Here is a 20,176-nt window from a genome sequence, read left to right on the forward strand (position 1 = left end):
CGTGCAGTGACCAGCCTTGGGAGCATGTGTCCAGAAGCTCATACACACAACATCCCAAACAGTGATGCTCAGACAATAAAACCCAAGTCCCTGGGAGAACAGAGGGCTGACCTCTGCTTGTCAGCTCTTAGAAACGCCTCCTCCCTCCTCACCTCGTTTTTACTCCATGTTCATGAGGTTGTTTCAGGGACTAAATGAGACAGTGTCTATGAAATGTCCTCCGTGCTGTATGGCACATAACATGTGCTGTAATTAAAGACTGGGACAAATAGTCTTGAATATTTAATAAAAATGGCTGTCAAGTAGGAATTTCTGCAATGATGGAAATGTTCTGTAATCTGCATTGACCCAGGCAGTAGGAGCCACTAACTACGAAACTGCTGAGTGTTTGAAATATAGTGAGTGTCTGAGACACTGAGTTTTACATTTTTTTTCATTTGAATGAATTTATATAGCCACACGTGGCTCATGGCTACCATACTGGACGGTGTGAGTCTAAAACAGCGGTTCTCAACCTGTGGGTCGCGACCCCTTTGGGGGTCGAATGACCCTTTCACAGGGGTGGCCTAAGACCATCGGAAAACAAATATATAATTACATATTGTTTTTATGCTTTAATTATGTTCAATTTGTAACAATGAAATTGGAGGTCACCACAACATGAGGAACTGTATTAAAGGGTCACAGCATTAGGAAGGCTGAGAACCACTGACTTAGACATTCTTATGTCTATTGTTGCACGTCCTTTGTAATGTGCATAACACATGTTCTGCTCTGCCTGTGCTGGGAGAATGCGCCCGAGCTAGCCGCCTGGAGGATGAGAAACCCATGGAGCCAAGACAGGCCTTCACAGGGGCTGTCCCTCCTGCCCATCCAGTCCCTGGCAGACCCGGCTGCTGCCCACAGACACATATGCAAGCCCAGCCAAGATCAGAAAAACCACTCAGCTGAGCCCAGCCTGAAACACCTCCCCATAGAATTTCAAGCTAAATAAATGGCATCATTTTAATCCTCTGTTTTGGGCTGTTAGAGAGCAAGAGCTAACTGAACAAACAGTATGACTTCAGCACGGTGCCTGACTAAACAATTTTAAGGGTAATTTTGACCAGTGGTGATTTTTGCCCGGCCACATATGTAGCATTTGTAAATGAACAGTTACGCATTTATTAGGGTACAGGCTCACAACTTGTTACTAATAGGAACGTGCAAGTAAAAGCAGACCAGCAAGTTAGTCTAGCGCCCCCGTGTTGCAGGGGGAAGAACTGAGATGCAGAGCAGCTGCCAGGTACCTTGAGACTCACAGACCAAGTGGCCACTTGATCCAGGGCTCCAGACCACTTTGCAAAGGTCCCCATCAGTGGTGAGCTCATTAAAAGGGTCTCTACCCAACTTCTAGCTGCCTGGTTGAGCCACAAGGACTCGTTCCATTATAAATCCTCAGATCACAAGAATCCTACTCCCACAACACTCCTCAGAACCACCTGGCTTGGGGGTGAGGGAAGGGAAGGCTAGGCAACCTGCTCGGCCATTTTGCTTTCTCATTTGTCTGAGCCTCTGCCGGCATCCAGCCGCAGTCCCATGAGTGCCAGGGCACTGGCAGAATTTTAAATCAGGTCTGCAGAATGCAGTGTCCTCGGGCACTGATTTGACTGCAGCAACAATGAGAAAGGGACTTTCTGTTCATCGTTTCTGGCGTCTGGGTTTAGGAGACGTGCCACTTATGGGGCACAGTTGCCTTCCTGGCCTTGGGCAGGAGCCATCACTCCTAGGGGTCCCTGCTTGTCACGACCACAGGTTCCTGAAACTGCTATCTGAGCCAGGTGGGAAGCAACAGGGCTGCAGTTTCCATCATCACAAAGCCTGCACCAGTGGGGGCTCCTGCTGGTGGGGGGGCCTGGAGTGATCTCAAAGTGCAGAGACAAAGGAAGGAAGGAAGGTGCGGGGTCACACGGAGAATTCTTCATGCTGCCGTCACCTCTGCCCCCACATCAGTGGGTGGCTGCCAGGCGCTTGCAGGTGTTAAGAATGCACAGCTTGAGCTGCAGGGAGGTTTTGCTGTTGGAAAATGTAGGATCGAGGCACTCCACTCAGTGAAATAGCTAGAAGCCTGCTCTGCTGGAAGAGGCCAGCGCTGAACTCAGATTTTGTGAGGGTGGAATTTGGACCCTTTGCCCTTAGGGGGAGCCCAAGTAGGTCTTGGCATTGTCTCCAAGGCACTCTTTTGCTTAGTCATGCGCAGGGTCTGTCTCCTTCTCTCCTGGCTTCTCCCAGAACCTTCTCGTGCAGCCCCTCCTGGAGCAGCATGGCCTTGGGAAGAGCAGCCAGGGTGAGGCAGGGGCTGCAAGCTGGCCATCGCCAGCCACACAGCCTCTTACAGCCTCGCCTCCACCAGGCTGCACACCCAGGCCCGGCTGCTGGAGTGCTGGCTACTAGTGACTCGCTCCCTCCCTCCCTAGGGAATTGCCCTTGGCAGATGGGTGCAGTCTTGCCTGGGGAGGCCGGAGGGAGTTTGCACACACCCCCAGGAAAGGCTGCCGCTCAGTCCCGGCTTCCAGCAGGGCAGTCTCTACTGTACATTTCCCACTCCAGAGCTCCCCATGCGTCAGGCAGGACTGCACACCCAGCAGCACATCCTCCCCTTGCCCTGGTCTGCTGCTCGCACTCACCAGCCTCCGAGAGCCCTCCCTCCATCAACCAACCATTCGAACAAGAATGCCCTCTCAGGCTCTGCTTCTAGGGAGCCCAACCGCAGACACCATGCAGTGTTTCCCCTCTTCCCTCCTGATCCCCACCCGGGGGTGTCGGACAAGCACCTTCAGTAGGCGCACAGGCCTCTAAATGTGCGCGGCGCTTGTGCGGGACGCTGGGCCAGAGACTTCTTTTTCTCACTTTGTTTTCACTCAAGGCCGTGCTTCTGAGATCCATCTCGATTTCTGTATTTGTGTCTAATTTGCTATTTTTAGCTGGCCTGATGGTGGTTTACTTAAAAACAACAAAAACACATAAGCTGCCATGTAAGGTCCAGGTTTTAAAGGTGACTCCTCCGCTCGCCACAGCTTCCACTGTCTTTGTCCCTCTCTGGAGGTCTTCCAAGAAGAGCCTGTGTCACGGACTCTGATGTAAGACCAGCAAGGAGCCGCTGTTTATAGACCTCATGGGAGAACATTCAGGAAAAACGCCTTCTTCCCCACAGCAGCTTCAGCAGGGACCCCGACGGCTCGCTGGCCAAGGCCAAGAGCTCAGGGAGCACCATGTTCACCGGAGTCCAGTGGGAGCTCACAGAAGGAGCAGGCCGAGGCTTGGCATGTACCTTGACGCTGGCTGAAAGCCACTGGCCATCCTGCCTCCTCAAGCCCGCCCTGCCCTCCTCCAAGGAGAGGTGTGCAGGCGTACACCCCTGCTTCTCACCTGCTCCTCCGGGGAAAGAATATGTTCGCAGGATCCCTCTCACTCTCCTCTCTTGACCCCACAGGGAATAACGAGGCAAAGAGAAGTGGAGTGGATGGCCGGCGGGCGCTCGGCTCCCACTAAGTAGGGCCGGGACTGTGGTGAAAGCTTCCGGTGCCTGTACTAGTGGCCGTCACAACTCCAGGTGTGTGTCTCCATCTCACTTCGGAACGGGGCTCCGGTTACTGAGAGGGCCACCCCGTCAAACAAGAAAGTGCATCATGGCCAAGTGAGCAGACCCCCCCCCCGTCCCCCCCCCCCCCCAGGCCTCATGCTGTAACGCAGACACCAGCAATTAGGGGAATGGTGTGCACGGCACCCAGGGTTCTCTCCTCTGCTCTCCTCTTCAGGGATGAGGGCATGTTTCAGGGTTCAGGGAGAGCCTCCTCCGCCATCACCTCCCATCACCTCCGTGCTCCTGGGACGTCACCATTCATTGTTCCCTTTGCCGGGAGCTTCCCAGATCAAGGCTCAGGTGTTTCATGCTCCATAGGGCACGGCCCACGGTTACAGATTAATCAATGAAATCCCATTCCACGGTCCAGCGCTTCTCCGGCCCAGGGCGGTGCATTCGTGAGCTCTCCGCATTTCTGTGCCTCTAGTTAGCATTGGGCGAGGAGGCGTGGAGCCTGAACCTCCCCGCTTCCTCAGTTCCACTCGCAGGATGGAGCCTGCGCTCTACTCCCGTCCTTCGGCTCATGTACTTTCATGATGGAAACAGCCATTTTCATAAGTGTGGTATTTGGAGTTGACAACAAAGAGATGGATGAGACGGAATGGAGCCCGCCGCCCCCCCCCCAAAAAAAAAAAAACTCCAGGTACAAATCGGGAGTTAAAATATAGCAAATAAGTGAGAAAAAAGTGATGAATCCAGGAGTCTTCAGGCTTTTTGTATAAAGGTCCAGATAATGAATGTAATAAATATTTTAGGCTTTGCAGGTGACACACAGTCTCTGACATATATTCTTCATGTACACATGAGTGTGTGTGTAGTTTTATATGTATCCTTTCAAAAAATGTGGAAGCCATGCCTCACTCACAAAGGCATACAAAAACTGGTCAAGAGCCCAATTTGACCCCTGCATAGTTTTTTATATGGACCAAAGTAAGTTTTTCTTACATTACATAGAGAGAATGCATTTTCGTATTTATGATTGAGAGTAAGAGAAGATGTCTCAGACAAGACCAAAAAGTTATCGTTATAAAGGAAAACGTAGCTCCACTTGCCTACAGCAAAATTACCGCTTCTTGATGACAAGAGAATCGTAAACAAGGTTAGAAAATAAGAACCGTTTCCCACAGCAGCTCCCCGATTGACGGCGGCCACACCCACCCTCGCACTGAGCACGACTCAGATGCGTTAAACAGAAACATGCTGAACACAATGAAGTGTATTGGTGTTCTGATCAGAAGGTAAGATACACTTAAAAGTCAAAGACCCAGAGGAAACAGAACCCTGGAAAGGTAGGAGAGCTTTGTCCCTCTGAGGGCGCTTGAGGTGCGTTTGGTCCTGCATTGGCTGGGTCTGCTGGGGTGAAGGGTGCAGGATTGAAACCCAGACTCTCTCCCAGGTCAGAGTCCATTCCTTCCTACACAAGGCAGAAACCTCAGAGGGTCATACCCTCAACATGTGGGCGAATCAGAAATAACACACCCGACCCACACCACCTGCTCTGGGGACATAAAAACTCCAACCTTCTCACAGAACTGGGGCGGGGGGGGGGGGGCGGCAAAAGTCTCTCCCGTTGATTTCATAACAAGAAGACAGTCTTCTCACGGGCTTGCAATTTGCATTCACTGCCCAGGAATGCATGAAGGAACCTAAAACAAAGATTTTTCTTTAAAGTAAGTGACCAGAGGCACTCGGCAGAGGTGAAGCGTGTCACCACTGAAGACACCCACCTCCAAGCCAAGTCTCAAAGTTCCAAAAATCTCAGCTCACCGCCAAAACTCTGAGAGCAAACCAGGAAGCCAGGAGCCATTAGTGCGAGCTAGCACAGGAAACAGTCAGATAGGCCGAGACGTCCTATGTGGGCGCTGTCAGGCATAAACTAGCAAAAAACTAGTGTTTTTTGAAAAGATTGAAAATACGAGTAAAGACGAAAAGAGTGGCCACACTGAGTGTTGGTAAGGATGGGGAGAAGCTGGCACTCCCCACACTGCTGGTAGGAATGAAAACGATGCAATCACCTTGGAAAATAGTTTGGCAGCTTCTTAAATAATCAATTATGCATCTACCATATGTTCCATCCATTCTACTTCTAGGTATGTACCCAAGGGAACTGGGAGCATAACCCACACAAAGATATCTAGAAGAATAGTCATTCTATTTTAACAGCCCCAAACTGAAACAAACCAAATGTCTACCAACAAGTGAATATATAACTAAATTCTGACATATCTACCCTGTCTATTTATATAAAAACCCTGGGTGTAACACCCATCACGACCGAGGCTCAACCAACTGGAAGGAAGTCAGTCCTGCAGGGGTTGACTTGGCAATGGTTGCACCCTCCCTGAGCTGTTTCCCCACGAGGGCGAGGTTTGAGGCAGGAAACGGCCCTCAGGGTGTGGAGGCATATCTTTAAAAAGTTTTAATACATTGTATTAGATGTTGTGGTGGTACTGTTTTACCAACAGCGTCTACAGGAATTGCTGCAAATTTATTTCTCGATGGAAGAACCTTTCATTCTCAATATAAATTACCAATTCCATTAAATGAAACTTCAATTTCTAGACTCAATATAAACAGTGAAGTTGCTAAAAGTATTAAAAAGGCCCAACTTCTCATTATTGATGAATGCACCATGGCATCCAGTCATGCTATAAATGCCATAGACAGATTACTAAGAGAAACTGTGAATTTGAATGTTGTATTTGGTGGGAAAGTTCTCCTTCTTGGAGGGGATTTTTGACGATGTCTCAATATTGTACCGCATGCTATGTGATCGGCCATAGTACAAACAAGTTTAAAGTACTGTAATGTTTGGGGATGTTTCAGAAAGTTGTCTCTTACAACAAATATGAGATCAGAGGATTCTGCTTATAGTGGATGGTTAGTAAAACTTGGAGATGGCAAACTTGATAGTAGTTTTCATTTAGGAATGGATATTATTGAAATCCCTTGTGAAATGATTTGTAACAGCTCTATTATTGAAGCTACCTTTGGAAATAGTATTATCTATAGATAATATTAAAAATATATCTAAACATGCAATTCTTTGTCCAGAAAATGAGCATGTTCAAAAATTAAATGAAGAAATTTTGGATATACTCGATGGAGATTTTCACACATATTTGAGTGATGATTCCATTGATTCCACAGATGATACTAAAAAGGAAAATTTTGCCATTGAATTTCTTAATAGTATTTCTTCGGGAATGCCATCTCATAAATTAAAATTGAAAGTGGGTGCAATCATCATGCTATTGAGAAATCTTAATAGTAAATGGGGTCTTTGTAATGGTACTAGATTTATTATCAAAAGATTACGACCTAACATTATCAAAGATGAAGTATTAACAGGATCTGCAGAGGGAAAGGTTGTTCTGATTCCAAGAATTGATTTGTCCCCATCTGACACTGGCCTCCCATTTACATTGTTTCAACGACAACTTCCCGTGATGCCAGCATTTGTGATGACTATTAATAAATCACAAGGACAAACTCTAGACAGAGTAGGAATATTTCTACCTGAACCTGTTTTTGCACATGGTTAGTTATATGTTGCTTTCTCTCAGGTTCTAAGATCACGTGACGTTAAAGTTAAAGTTCTAAATACTTTAACACGAGGGAAATTAGTCAAGCACTCTGAAAGTGTTTTCACTCTTAATGTGGTAGACAGGAGATATTAGAATAAGTTCAATCACTTTATCAGTCATTGTTTGCATCACTGTTGTTTTTATATCATGTTCTTGTTGCTTTTATATCATGTTTTTATTGTTTTCATATCATGTTTTTGTTGTTTTTATATCATGCCTCTATTGTTCTTATATCCTTTTGTTACTGTTTATTAATAAATTTATAATTATTTTCATATACATTTTACTAATTTCCTTTCATCTCTCACACTTCTATTATAGAGAAACGGCAAATAGAAATATTAAAATATTTCCTCTAATTAATTCCCTTTTAATGTGCATGAATTTTGTGCACTGGGCCACTAATTTGGGAATAAAAGGAATGAATTATTCATACACACAACAACATGAATGGACCTGAAAAGCCAGGGCCCCTCCCTCAAGAAACAGAGCACATATTGTACGACTTTATTTCTATAAGATTCTAGAAGTGAACTAAGCTATAGTGACAGCAGGCACATCAGTGGTTACCTGGGGATGGGCAGGTGTCAGGTGGGCCAGAGGCAGGAATCACAAAGGGACACGTGGAAACTTTGGGGATATGGGCACATTCATTATCCTGATGGTGTTATTGGTTTCACAGGTGTGCACACATGTCAAAACTTATTAAATTGCATATTTTAATTATGCATAATATTGAAATTCAATATATTTCAGCAGAAATTTTCAAAAATTAGTCAGTGGATTAAGAAAATTAGTAAAATTTTAATGATAGCTCTGAACAAAGCATGGAGATGATAGCACAGAGAGACAAAGTTATTGAAAATAGAGGTTAAGAAGAATGGAAGCCCTAGTTGGTGTGGCTCAGTGGATAGAGCATTAGAGCATTAGCCTGTGGACCGAAGGGTCCTGAGCTCGGTTCTGATCAAAGGCACAGACCTTGGTTGCAGGCTCCTCCCCAGCCTGGACCCTGGTCAGGGTAGGTACAGGAGGCAACCAATTGATGTGCTTCTGTCATATTGCTATTTCTCTCTGTCTTGACCTCTCTCTTCCACTCTCTAAAAACCAATGGAACGGTACCCTTGGGTGAGGATTAAAAAAAAAGAGGCGTGGAAGACTGAGGACACCTACGGTACATTATTTTAGAGTTCCGGAAAGACAGGGGAGAGAACGGGGCAAGGGCAGTGTTTGAGCAATGAGGCCTGAGAATTTTCTAGGTAGACATCAATCCATAAATCATAAAAGCCCAATGGATTTCTAATGGAATAAATAAAAGTAACACATACTTCTCTACATCAAAATAAAAGTGTGGCACACCAAAGATTAAAAGGAGATCTGAAATGAAGCCAGAGATGGAAGACCTTCAGAGGACAGAGCTGACTGCCCTACCACATGGCACAGCCTTAGGATAGCTTTGCATGCTAAAGACAAGGCCAACCTAGGACTGCATACCCAGCAGAAATATTTCTCAAGAATAAGGATGTTTTGGAAATAAACAATGAAATAAATGTACTTTCAGACTGATAAAGTAAATGTAGTTTTTATCCTCTCAAGGGAATTCTTAAAAACATGCCTTAGACAGAAGAAAGCAACCCCAGAAGGAAGGTCTGCTACGTGAAAAGAATGAAGACTCAGGACATCTGCAGTGAGGTGGGAAATACAAATGAATGAGCTCACACAGACAAATAACAGACTTGGAAAAACTATCTGCAATATATGTATATAACAGGCAAATAATACAGACAGAATTAAAATAGGTGCAGAACCCTACAGATTCTGGATGGGCAAAACATTTAAACATCTGCTAATAACAGACCTTAGTAAGAAAGTGGGCGAGGGCTGCCGCTTGCTCCCAGAGGAGGAAAATGGCACTGCCATTGTGGAGGGACTTGGTAATAACTTGTAAAGTTGAAAATGTGATTACTTTATCATGTAGCAATTCCACTTTTAAGTATATTTCTTAGACCACCTCTTGCACTGTGCCTACGGAGGCATGCATACTCATGCTCATCGCAAAATAAGTCAAAAATTTTGGAAATAAATGAAATGTTGTACTCATGAGATGAGCACTCTACAGCAATGAAGGGAATGAATTTGAGCTATATCTTCAGAAACACAACACTGAGTTTAAAGTCAGGCAGAACAATAAATATAGCGTGATATGTATATACATATTTTAAAGACAGAAATCAACATTATTATGTGCAAGTAGTGGATACCTCAATTTTTCAAGTATGAGAAGATGGATTGAAACAATTAGTGCCAAATACATAAAGCTACATCATTATCTTCTGTGTTTTATTTATTTTATTTTTCACAACATATAATGTATAGAGTAACCGTTTATGTGATTTTTTAAAGGCTCAGAAGCAAATATAACAAAATGTTAACATTTGTTCACACTGGATCATTACCCAGGTGTCTGTCATATATTTTCTGAGCTTTCCTGTATTTTTTTTATGTTTTATTTTCCAAAACAAGAAAAAAGAGAACAGATACTCTGATACAGAAAGCTCATCATTCTCTGTGAGCAAAGGCCCCGGGGGGGGGGGGGGGGGGGGTCTCGAGTACAGTATTTCGTTTTCTATAGAACATTAAGACAACTGAAGTAAAATGGGAAAGAGAATTAAAAATATAGGCTTCTTTCTTGAGGAGAGAACACACAGGTTGATAGATGATAGAGATGGATATATAAGTTGAGACATACAGGGTGTCCCTACAAAATGTATATGCACTTTGAATGATTATAAAGTCAGCGTTTATAAACATACAATTCATTTTCAAGATTTAAAAGAATCTTACAGAAATGATTTTTTTTTTTTTATCATTTCCATGTTTTTGAACTGATGACCATTCTGGTCCAGGCACTGCTGATAACGCGAAGCAATGGAGGGGGATCAGGAATCATTTCGTTTGGTATTTATATGCCCTCAATTCATTGAGTGTTGACAGTTTTGTGCTGTGAACTTTATCTTTTATGTATCTCCCATAAAAAATAGCCTAGTGGCACTTTACGATAAATTTTCTTTGTTCAAAGCTTAGTCTGGTTTCATCCATTATTTCAAATCAGTTAAACCTGAAAAGAAGTGAAAATTAAGTGAGCTATCAGCTGTCAAAGTGTTTACATTTTGGGGACACGCTATCTATATGCATACATACAGTCATGTGTGTGCGGGTGGATGGATGGACAGATGGATGGATAGGGTGGCAGGCAGAAGAATGGTGTCCAGCCGTTCATCCCCAGATCCTGTCAATGTGTTACTTTCCATGGCAAAAAGGACTTTGAGGAGTAATTGTGGGTACGGTAAGATGGTGAGATTAGTGGGTGAGCCCCATTTACCACCCGAATCTTTCAAAAGAAGAAAGCGGAGGGGGATTGGGTCAGAGAGAGGGCGGGCGCTGGGAAGGACAGGATGTGGTGTGGGCAGAAGCATGGCTCCTCAGGACGCTCCCAGTCAGCAAACCAGCTTCACCAGGGATGCCAGGAAAGCAGACCCTCAGCCCCCACCCCCAGACCCACTGAGTTCCACCCAGCATCACAGGAAACTCCAGAAAACTGCAGGCAACTCTGTTGCCCACTGCGGGGGGGCGGGGGGGGGGGAGGCCGCTGTCTGGCATACAGGCCCCTGGGAGGTCACCTGACTTCTGTGTGTCTCAGATTCCCCTTGAGAAAAGTGGGGCATCATGGTGCAGTGCCCTGTACAGAACAGCCCTCAGCGATGGCCACTCTGGACGCCCGATCCTGGCAGACACTCAGAGCAGGGGCCCGGGCCTCAGAAGGGGGTGCCTGCAGCCACGGAGGGCGGAGCCGCTGCAGGGCCGAGTCAGGAGTTCACGTTGCCTCTGGAAGCAGAGCTAGGCTTTGGATGGATTACTGACAGTCATGGGGTGCAGAGGCTGAGCATGCCTGGAAGGGGAGCTGCTGGGGGCCGGAGGGTCGTAGGGACGTGGGGTCAGAGTCCTATTAGAGAGTGGGAGAGGGCCAGTGACACTGCACCGAGGCACCGGGTGGGAGAGGAGGAGGTTGTGAGGAAAGGAGGCTGAAAGCTTGGGGGGGCGGGGGGGTGGTCTAGAGAGGGCAGGGGCTGGATAAAGAGCTGGCTTTCTAACTCACACGCCACGGGCAGCACGAAGGGTTATGAGCAAAGGAGCAAGACAATCAAAGAATGGCATTAAAACCCACACCCCGCCACGTGCTGCCTGTGTATTATGCGTGAGCACGTGGTAGAGAACAGTCTGGAAGGGCATCTAATGCTGACGCTGCCTGTCTCTGGTGGAGAGATTACCAGGAGTTTTATTGTCTTCTCTTTGTTCATCTGTATATTCTAATTTTTCTGCAAAAGACCTGCATCGCTTGCATAATTAAAAAAGCAGTAAACGCTGTAATAATTAACACACTTTCTCCTGAGGACTTAACTTGGATGGGTGTGGTTCAGGTCAGTTATTTCAAATAGTCGCTGGGGTCCTGGCCTTGGAAAGGTGCCACTGAAGACTCCGTAGCCAGAGGGCTGTGGGGACCAGCCGGGTCCTGTCCCCTCGAGAGCCCCGACCCCGGCTCTTGGCAGGAACCCTTTCCCTGGAGCGCAGAGGCGCCTTTTGAATCCCAGGGGACGTTTTTCCTGGGAATTAGTGAGGCCACGGTCTGTAGTTACCAACACGACAGGCACCTGCGGAAAGGGCGGTGGCCAAACACCTACCTCCTCAGCGCTTTCCGCTTGCTGCTCCCCCAGCACATCTTCGCCCTCCTCCGAGGCGGTCCCTTCGTCCAGCCCGGCTCAGACCCCGGGTCCCCGGACGTCATCCCTGGGGCTGTTGGGCAGGAGAGCTGAAAATACCAGGCACGTTGGCATCATATTGCTCAAAGCCCTCGGGTGGGGACAGTCCCGGAGGGCTGTGTCTGCACACAGGACACCTATCTGGGGAAGTCAAGGCACGGAAGTGCTGCATAGCCAGACAGTGTAAGCGTTCCTGGGAGGGACCGAGGACTGCCCAGCGCGTCCACAGAGGAAGGCCCGGATGTGTGGTGTTCACTGGAGGCCTGGGGACGGCACGGCCGGTTCTTCTCCATCCCCCAGTCTCCCTCCCCCGGAACCCCTATGCCCAATACCTCCTGTCTCTCGGAGAAGGAAGGCTAACCCAGGCCTTGCAGGCCCCTCTCTCGGGCCCAGCGCCTTCTTTATCACCTGCCAGACGCAGGGGGAAGAAGCGCGGCCCCTCCCTCTGGCTCCACTGCCCGCTGGGAGAACAGCCTGCCGGGCTCTGGGCCGGCCCTGTCATTGTCCCCACCGTGACATTAGCACTGAGGTCCCCGCACCCTCGTCTGTTGCCCTGTCTGAGGCCTCCCGAATGGGACAACACCCCCCATTATGAAATCCAGAGGCGTGGGATCCCTCCCAATGGGACCGTGGACGTAAACTAACTGTTCAGTCACCAGGTGGGGACTCACCCCCACTCCCCCTTGCCTGGAGTCTATCTCGCAGTAAGAGATTCTGGCTGATAATCTTAGATGACCCAGAGAGCTCTCTTAGGCAGCGTTCATTTCACAGGTTGCCTCTGTTACCGGGAAGCTCAGAGTTCGATTTATGTCTAGTTAGGGAAACTGTCTCACCCAGAGTCTTGGGGACAATTAATCCTTCCTTTGAAACATGTCCATGATTTTCTTTTGTTTGGCATTGGGGGCCTTTGTTCTCTCCTGTCCCCGCCCCCGGGTGTGGCAGCCACTTCCCTGGAGGACAGGCGGGGAAGACGTTCTAACGGAGGCAGATGCCAGGGGACTGCGTCACCCTTCTTCTCCATCGTGGCACGTCCTACCTGCTCGGCAGTGCCCTCAGCCCGGGGCCCGGGGGCAAAGCTGTGTTACCTTCCATGGCTGCGTCTCCCCTCCTCCTGCAGCGCTGGTCCCAGTCCGTCGTCCCGACTCTGCCTTGCTCACCGGCCGGACATCTGCAGCCTGGGCCGGGGCACTGCTCCCAGGGCAGTGCAGTGCCCGGTACGCGGACGTGGCCTTCTCCTTCTGCTCCGTGGGCAGAGGCAGGCTGCCCCTCAAGCAGCACCAGGTGAGCTGGGGCTCGGCCCGCAACAAGGGGAAGGGGCCCTGGGGCCCGCAGAGGCCCGAGCTCTCGGAGGTCCTGCTCCAGGCCAGCTCAGGGCAGCCCGAGGGCGGGGGGGCCGGGAGGACGGAGCTGGGCTCGAAGGGGCAGCAGGGACGGTGCCCCGCCAGGGGCCCTGGAGGCCCCGCCACTTCCCTGCTGAGTGTCCAGGGACCCTGGACACTCCCAGAGGGCCTGAGCCTTGCCCACATGCTGCCCACACAGAGCTGTCCAGCGTCTCGGGTCTCACTCCTCCCGGGGTCACAAGGCGGGGTGGGCAGGGCAGAGGCTGTCTCCCTGGGGGCCCCAACACTCCAGCCCGGAGACTCGCCGGCTGCGGGGGTGCTGGTGTCCAAATCTCCTTTCTCTTCTCCTGGTACCTCCTTTCTCCTGCCCCACAGCTTGGGCCAGCTGGAGTCCTCCCCGAAGTTGTCGGCTCTGCCTGGGGCCAGGCGGGGGGCTGGGCGGGTCCCCAGCCCTGGCCCAGAAGAGGAGGCCGGGTCCTGGGGCAGCCCGCTCCTGCAGAGAGGGCCCTGGCTGCGCTCCGGGGCACCAGCCTGCGGCTGCGGGCTCTCTCCCTGTGGTAACCTGAGCAGGTACTTGGGGGGGAAGGTGGTGTCTGAAGGCTGGGCCGGCTGGGAGGCGGTCCCCCCGGGGGCTCCAGCGGCAGGACCACACATAGGCGCCTCGGGCCTGGGCCCCGCCGGTCGCAGGGCCACCGAGGGCGCAGAGAAAGATGTACCGGAGGCCCCCCTGCCGTCGGCACTCGTGTGCAGCCTGTCCCCAGAGTCACTGTCCTGGTTCAAGGAGGGTGGGGAGCTGTCCTGCGCTGGGCCCCCAGGGGCCTGGTCTCTCACTCCCAGAGACCCCAGCTGCTCTGGGCAGCTCAGCTGCTCCACCCGCAGCTTCTTCCTCTCTGAGGGCAGCTTGTCCCCTGCAGGCTGGGGCTCCTCAGAGCTTCCGCTGGGCCGTGTCGGGACCGCGGGGGCCTGCTGCCAGGGCCCCTGGGTGTCCCCGCCACTCCTGGGGCCTCCTTCCAGCTTGGGGTCTGGCAAAACCAGCCTGGGAGCCTCCAGATCCCCACCTTTGAGGGGACCAGGGATGGGGGGCAGCTGACACCCCAGCTTCGGCCTCCCATTTGGAGGAAGCACAAGGCTCGTGCTGCCCAGACACCAGGGTTCCTGGATGCTGAGGGCGGGAGGCGACGGGGCCCTGCCCGCCCCCGGCCCTTCACCGCCTCTTGCTCTGGCCACTGGCTCCCTCTGCTTGGGGGGCTTGGTCACCAAGAAGCTTCCGGCGGCTGGTGGACTTTCCCCAGGCCCTGGCCTGGCCCCCACAGAAGTGTCCCCACAAGCAGGGGTCCTCCTGTCCTGAGAAGGGGCTGCACCCTCGCCCCCCACCGCCTCCTCCAGCACCGGCAGGTCCGGCTCTGCGCCCCAGCCCGCGCCCGCCTCCCTGGGCCTCCTGCCTCGCGGGCGGCCGGCGCTCTTCTGGTAGATCCTCTGGAACGTCTCGCAGCCGTACACCTGCCACTTCTCCTGGGAGAACGGCCTGGGCTTCCTCTGGCTGGGCCTCCTCGCGGCCGCCTTGCCCTTGCCCGCCGGCCCCTCCCCGGCTGCAGCTCGCTTTCCATCCGGGTCCTCTGCGGGGGCCTCGGCGTCTCCAGTGGCAGGACACGGCAGGTCCTCCACCGCAGCCTGTCTGACCAGGGCCCGGGGGTGGCTGCCGGGGACCTCCCCGGGTCGGGCGGGGACAGACCTGGGGCTCAGAGGCCCCCGCCTCCCGGGACGGGTGTCCTGGGGGTCCAGCGGCTCCTGCCACGTCCTGGTGCCCTCGACGAAGGGCAGCGAGTGGCTCCTGGTGACGGGCACGCATTCCACGGTGGTGGAGAGCTGAGTGGGCACAGAGTGGAAGAGGAGGGGCCGCGCCCTGTCAGAGGCCACGCAGGTGGAGCGGGCGGGGCAGAGGGCCCCGTGCCTCCTGCGTCCCGGCCCCGGTGCCCGGATCTCGAAGTGGAAGGAGTCCTTGTAGGTGTAGGGCACGGGCAGGTCGATGCTGCCCTGCTTGGACAGGACCGTCTTGCGGGGCCGCACGTGGTCCAGCTGGGGATCGTCCACCACGGCCTGGTTGTGGGAGATGAGCCGGGCGATGCGTTCCTCCAGCTGCCGCTTCTCCCGCTCCAGGCTGGGCTCCTGCCCTCCTGGCTCAGCCCTGGCCCCCCCAGGCCGTGGGGCGCCCTCCCTCTCGGACTCCACACTGTGATCCGACAGGCTGTGTGGGGGGCTGCCTGGGGCCGGCGGCTGCTCCGAGCTGTCCGAGCGGGACAGGTAGCCCGAGTCGGTGCTCTCACACTTCCTCAGCCGGCTCTCCGAGGCCTGGGTGTCCTGCCGGGAGCACACCCTGCCCGCTGTCGGAGACTTCTGCCCCGGTGGCCTGCGCCCCTGCTGAGAGCTGGCCAAGGGGATCCCAACGGGAGCTGCGTGGGTAGCGTCCAGAGGGGCCTCTCTGACAGCCAGTGTGGACGCTGGACAGAAAAGAGCTTCTGCCTGCAGATCTAGGTTCTTGGCAATCGGGGGCAGATGCATGGGGGGCACCGGGCAGTGCCCGGAACCCTGGACACCTGGAGAAAGGGGTCTCTCTGATCGAGCCCCATCACCCCCACCGACGCTCCCGCTGTCCCCCCTGCCGGCTGCTCCGGGGGTCTCCGCGGCCTTGTCGCCCTCCTCCAGGAGGCTGCCCCCCGCACCGTCGGACCCCACAGACAGCCGGGAGTTGTTGAGGTGGGTCTGGGTGCGCCTGTGCTTGTACAGGTTGCTCTGGGTCTTGAAGGCGATGCCGCAGGTGGCGCACGGGAAGGGCCTCTCTCCGGTGTGAGACCGAACGTGCTTCTCCAGCACACTGGGTTTCAGGCAGTCCCGGCCGCAGTGTGGGCACAGGTACTTGCCAGCTTTACGCGCCTTCCCCGGACTGCCCAGCGTGGGCCCTGGTGACAGGACAGGGAGAGTGCCCACGATGTTCACAGTGACTGTTGGAGTCACTGGCTTCCCGACCTGGGCAGGGCCAGGGCCTTCAGGCTGCAGCAGGGGGCTGAGGATGAAGGGTACGCTGCCCCCGTCCACACCGCCCGTCACCAGGGGGGCACGTGGCTGGAGACCCCCAGGAGGCACTGTGTGGTACAGTGGGATGGGTAGTGCCTTCAGGAACACAGTGGGAGCCAGGCTCTGCTCTGGCGGCAGAATGATGGGGCCCAGAGTCAGGTGTGGTGAGGCCTGCTGACCTAAGGCCGCTGGAGTCCCAGGGGCAAGAGCTGGCTGATCCCTGGCAGGTGAGGCAGGGCAGTTGAGTTCTGGCACCTCCATCCCACATCGTCTGTGTGGCCCAGGATGCTAGGTAACCTGCAGGCAAAACCAGACTTTACCATGGGCACCTGTCTTTCATCACATGCACACTCTCCCCTGCCGCCCACCGGGCATTCATCACCCACTGAAACCTGACAACAATCCCCCAAGAAAAGTACTCTTATCCCCATATCAGGAAAGGGGAAACTGAGGCTCAGAGAATGGAGGTGACTTGACACGCAGCTTACGTGGCAAAGGCAGTGGCATGTGGGAGCCAGCTCAGACCGGTTCACACTGGCTCGTGAGAGCTGATGGTTAAGTTTTCAGGAATTTTGCAAGCCAGTTGTTAAACATGGCCATAATTAAAAGTTATATTACATAAACTTACAATTAAATAACATATTTAAAAGGCACTACAACAGGATGTCACATGCAGAAGAATGAAGTTAAACCTCTACCTCACACCATATACAAAAATGAACTCAAACTGTATCACAGACCTAAATGTACGAGCTAAAACTATAAAACTCTTAGAAGAAAACAAAGGAGTAAATGTTCATGAATTTGGGTTTTGCAACGAATTCTTAGATATGACACCAAAAGAATGAGCAATTCAAAAATAAAAAAAAAAAAGGTAAATTGGACTTCATCAAAATTAAAAGCTTTTGAGCATAAAGGGACATATCAAGGAAATGAAAAGATAAAGGACTCTTACAACTCAACAACAACAAAATAAACAACTCGATTTAAAACTGAGCAAAGGACTTGAATAGACATTGCTCCAAGAAAGATACACAAATGGCCCAAGTACATGTAAAGATGCTCAATATCACGAGTCATTAGAAAAATGTGAGTCACAAATGCCATGAGATATGACTCTACACTAGCTAGTATGGCTATGGTAATAATAATAATAACCTGGAAATAACAAGTGCTGATGAGGATGTGAAGAAATTGGAACCCTTCTGCACTGCTAGCGGGAATGTAAAATGGTGCAGCCTCATGGAGAACAATTTGGCAGCTCCCTAAAAAGTTAAATATAGAACTACTACCTGACCCAGCAATCCCACTTCTGGGGATATACTCAAAAGAACTGAAAATAGGTATTCAAATACAAACCTGCATACTAGCATAACTGGAAATAGCCAAAAGTTGAAATCAACCCAGATATCCATCCACTGATGGATAAATAAATAAAATACATTATATCCATATAGTGGGATATTATTCAGCTATAAAAAGAGAATAAACCTTAAAAACATGCTACAATATGGATGAGCCTTGAAAACATTATGCTGAGTTCAAAAAAGCCAGACTCCAGAGGTCACATACGTATAATTCCACTTATCTGGAAAACCCAGAATATATAGACACACACACAAAAAAACAGGTTATGGTGATTGCCAGGGGTGGAAGGAGAATGAAGAATGGCTGTGTACTGAGTCAGGGCTTCCTTGTGGGGCGATGACATGCTCTGGAGCCAGATCGAGGGGGTGGGGGCACGCTGTAAATGCACTGCCTTGATTGTACACTTTACAGAGTTAAAATGCCAAATTTAATGTTATGTAAATTTTACCTCAGTAATAGGTTACTAAACACTCAAAGCTCATCACTTACTAATTATTTTATTACATCTTGCCATTCTCAATGCTCTTGAGGTTACTTACATTGATTGTATCATTATAATGGAAATGCCATCCAATGGTGTGGTACCTCTCCCCAACTTTGGATTCTGTAATGTTATGTTCATAGCCTGGAACTGGCCATGGGGGGAGCATTTACACCACAGTAATGGGCAGGTGCCACGTGAATCTTCTTTTTCTTTTATCCTGAGACCATCTCTCCCACTCTCTGTTCCTCACAAACTCATCTAACTTTATAGATCTCACAGTAACATGCCACCTGCCTCAGAGAGAGAGAGAGAGAGAGAGAGAGAGAGAGAGAGAGAGAGAGAGACCTTATACTTTTTAAAGGAAAGATTTGAAGACACATCTTTAGAGATTAGTCGGTGGCTACTAGAATTCTTCAGCGCTGACATAGTGGAAGACTATGTCTGACCTCGCGGTGCTGCATCCTTGCTGTGAGCTGAGGAATTTCACGATGCTCCCCAAGACCACCAGACCTGAGTTCCTGACCCTCATTGCCCCCCTTGCTGGGGATCCCCTGGACCCAGGTCCCTTGGCTCTGAGAGCAGGTCACTCGGCAGAGCTCCTGGAGGAGCAGGTGAAATGACGCCTGTGACAACACCGAGTGCAGTGCCAGGCACGGAGCAAGAGCTTGACTCACTTAAGTTTCAAAGATCTTCCATAATCTTTTGAACTATTAATGCGCGATTGCTCCCCCACCCGATCATGCCTCCGACCCCCTTGCTCTTCCCCCAGAAGTCAGTGCAGCAGGCTCCCTTAGGGCTCCGGGAAGGGGTGCTGTCTCAGGTTGGGTTCCCAAGTAAAGGGTGTCATTACCAGGACCTTATTTGGGAGGTGGCCCCAGGAAACAGCTGCAGGGGGTGGGAAAGTGGAGCTGTGAAGCAAGTCCCACCGTGGCAGCTGGAACTTCATGGGGGTTCACGCCGAGATCGTGCAGACACACATCTCAGTTACCCGACCCGTGGCGGGGGTGGGGGGAGCCGGCACGCTTTGAGGGCCACTGCTCGCAGGTCCAGCTGGCCGAGTGGACACACCACGCCAACCTGGTGGCCCCAGAGAGCCACATGCTGCTCGCAGTGGCCTCCAGATGGTACGTGCGGAGAGAGATCGATGGCCAGGGCTTCTGCTGAGCTGCTGTGGCCGAAACGGGGTAGAGCCTTCTGGCTACCAGAGCCTAAACCCCCGGAGGAGATCGGAGGGCGAGCAGTTCACCCGTCCTCAGGAGCAGGGGGGAGGCAGATGGTCAGGACGGGAGGGAGAGGACCCTCAACTTCTGCTTCAGGGGGGAGTTGGGTACAGGGGTGACCTGGACCTTGTTCCCGGGGCAACTGGGGAGGCCCCCGGCCACAGAGCAGCCACAGCCACAGCACGTGTCCCGCTGGGAGGGACGGATGGTCTTGCACCCAGGGCCGGCAGCCCAGCACGACCTCCACGGCTGGGACCAGGGAAAGGGTTGGACAGAGGGCGACCAGCTCGCGGGGGCCTCAGTGCGGGCCTGCGTGGGGTGCTGAGGCCTGAGCCCACGCGCCCCGAATGAGCCCAGCCTTGGGGAGGGGGGAGAGAAACCCAGACTGACTGCCTCGGGGGTGGGATGGGGCTTGAAAACAGTCACTGCAGGAGAGGCGCGGAGCTGACACACTGTCACCGCGGTGGTTTGTCCCCTGCAGCCTGCTCTGTGCTCACAGCAAAAGCCACATCTCTTCGTCGCAGCTGATCCCTGGGGCAGGGCAACATGCCCGCTAACACCTCCTCCCGGGAGAGGGCACTTTCCTCAGGAAACTCAACCAGCAGCTGCCCTGTTTTTCTCTCTGAATCGAGGAGGTGGTCGATGGGAGCACCTGCATTGCACGGAGGG

At 51.7% G+C, this 20,176-nt stretch overlaps 1 protein-coding gene across 1 annotated transcript in view; it reads right to left on the reverse strand.

Annotated features, from left to right (window-relative positions):
• The window catches only part of ZNF831 (zinc finger protein 831), a gene marked incomplete at both ends in the record, with an annotated part of 57,662 nt that extends 40,966 nt beyond the window's left edge, over positions 1–16,696 (reverse strand). The window contains 2 exons of the mRNA XM_081098009.1: positions 11,946–12,073; positions 13,109–16,696. Coding sequence (XP_080954135.1) covers positions 11,946–12,073; positions 13,109–16,696 — 3,716 coding nt within the window. The remainder of the gene's footprint in view (positions 1–11,945; positions 12,074–13,108) is intronic.
• Positions 16,697–20,176: the final 3,480 nt, after the last annotated feature.

This window comes from Myotis nattereri, assembly GCF_964212035.1.
Source record: "Myotis nattereri genome assembly, chromosome: 8".
NCBI classification, from domain to species: domain Eukaryota; kingdom Metazoa; phylum Chordata; class Mammalia; order Chiroptera; family Vespertilionidae; genus Myotis; species Myotis nattereri.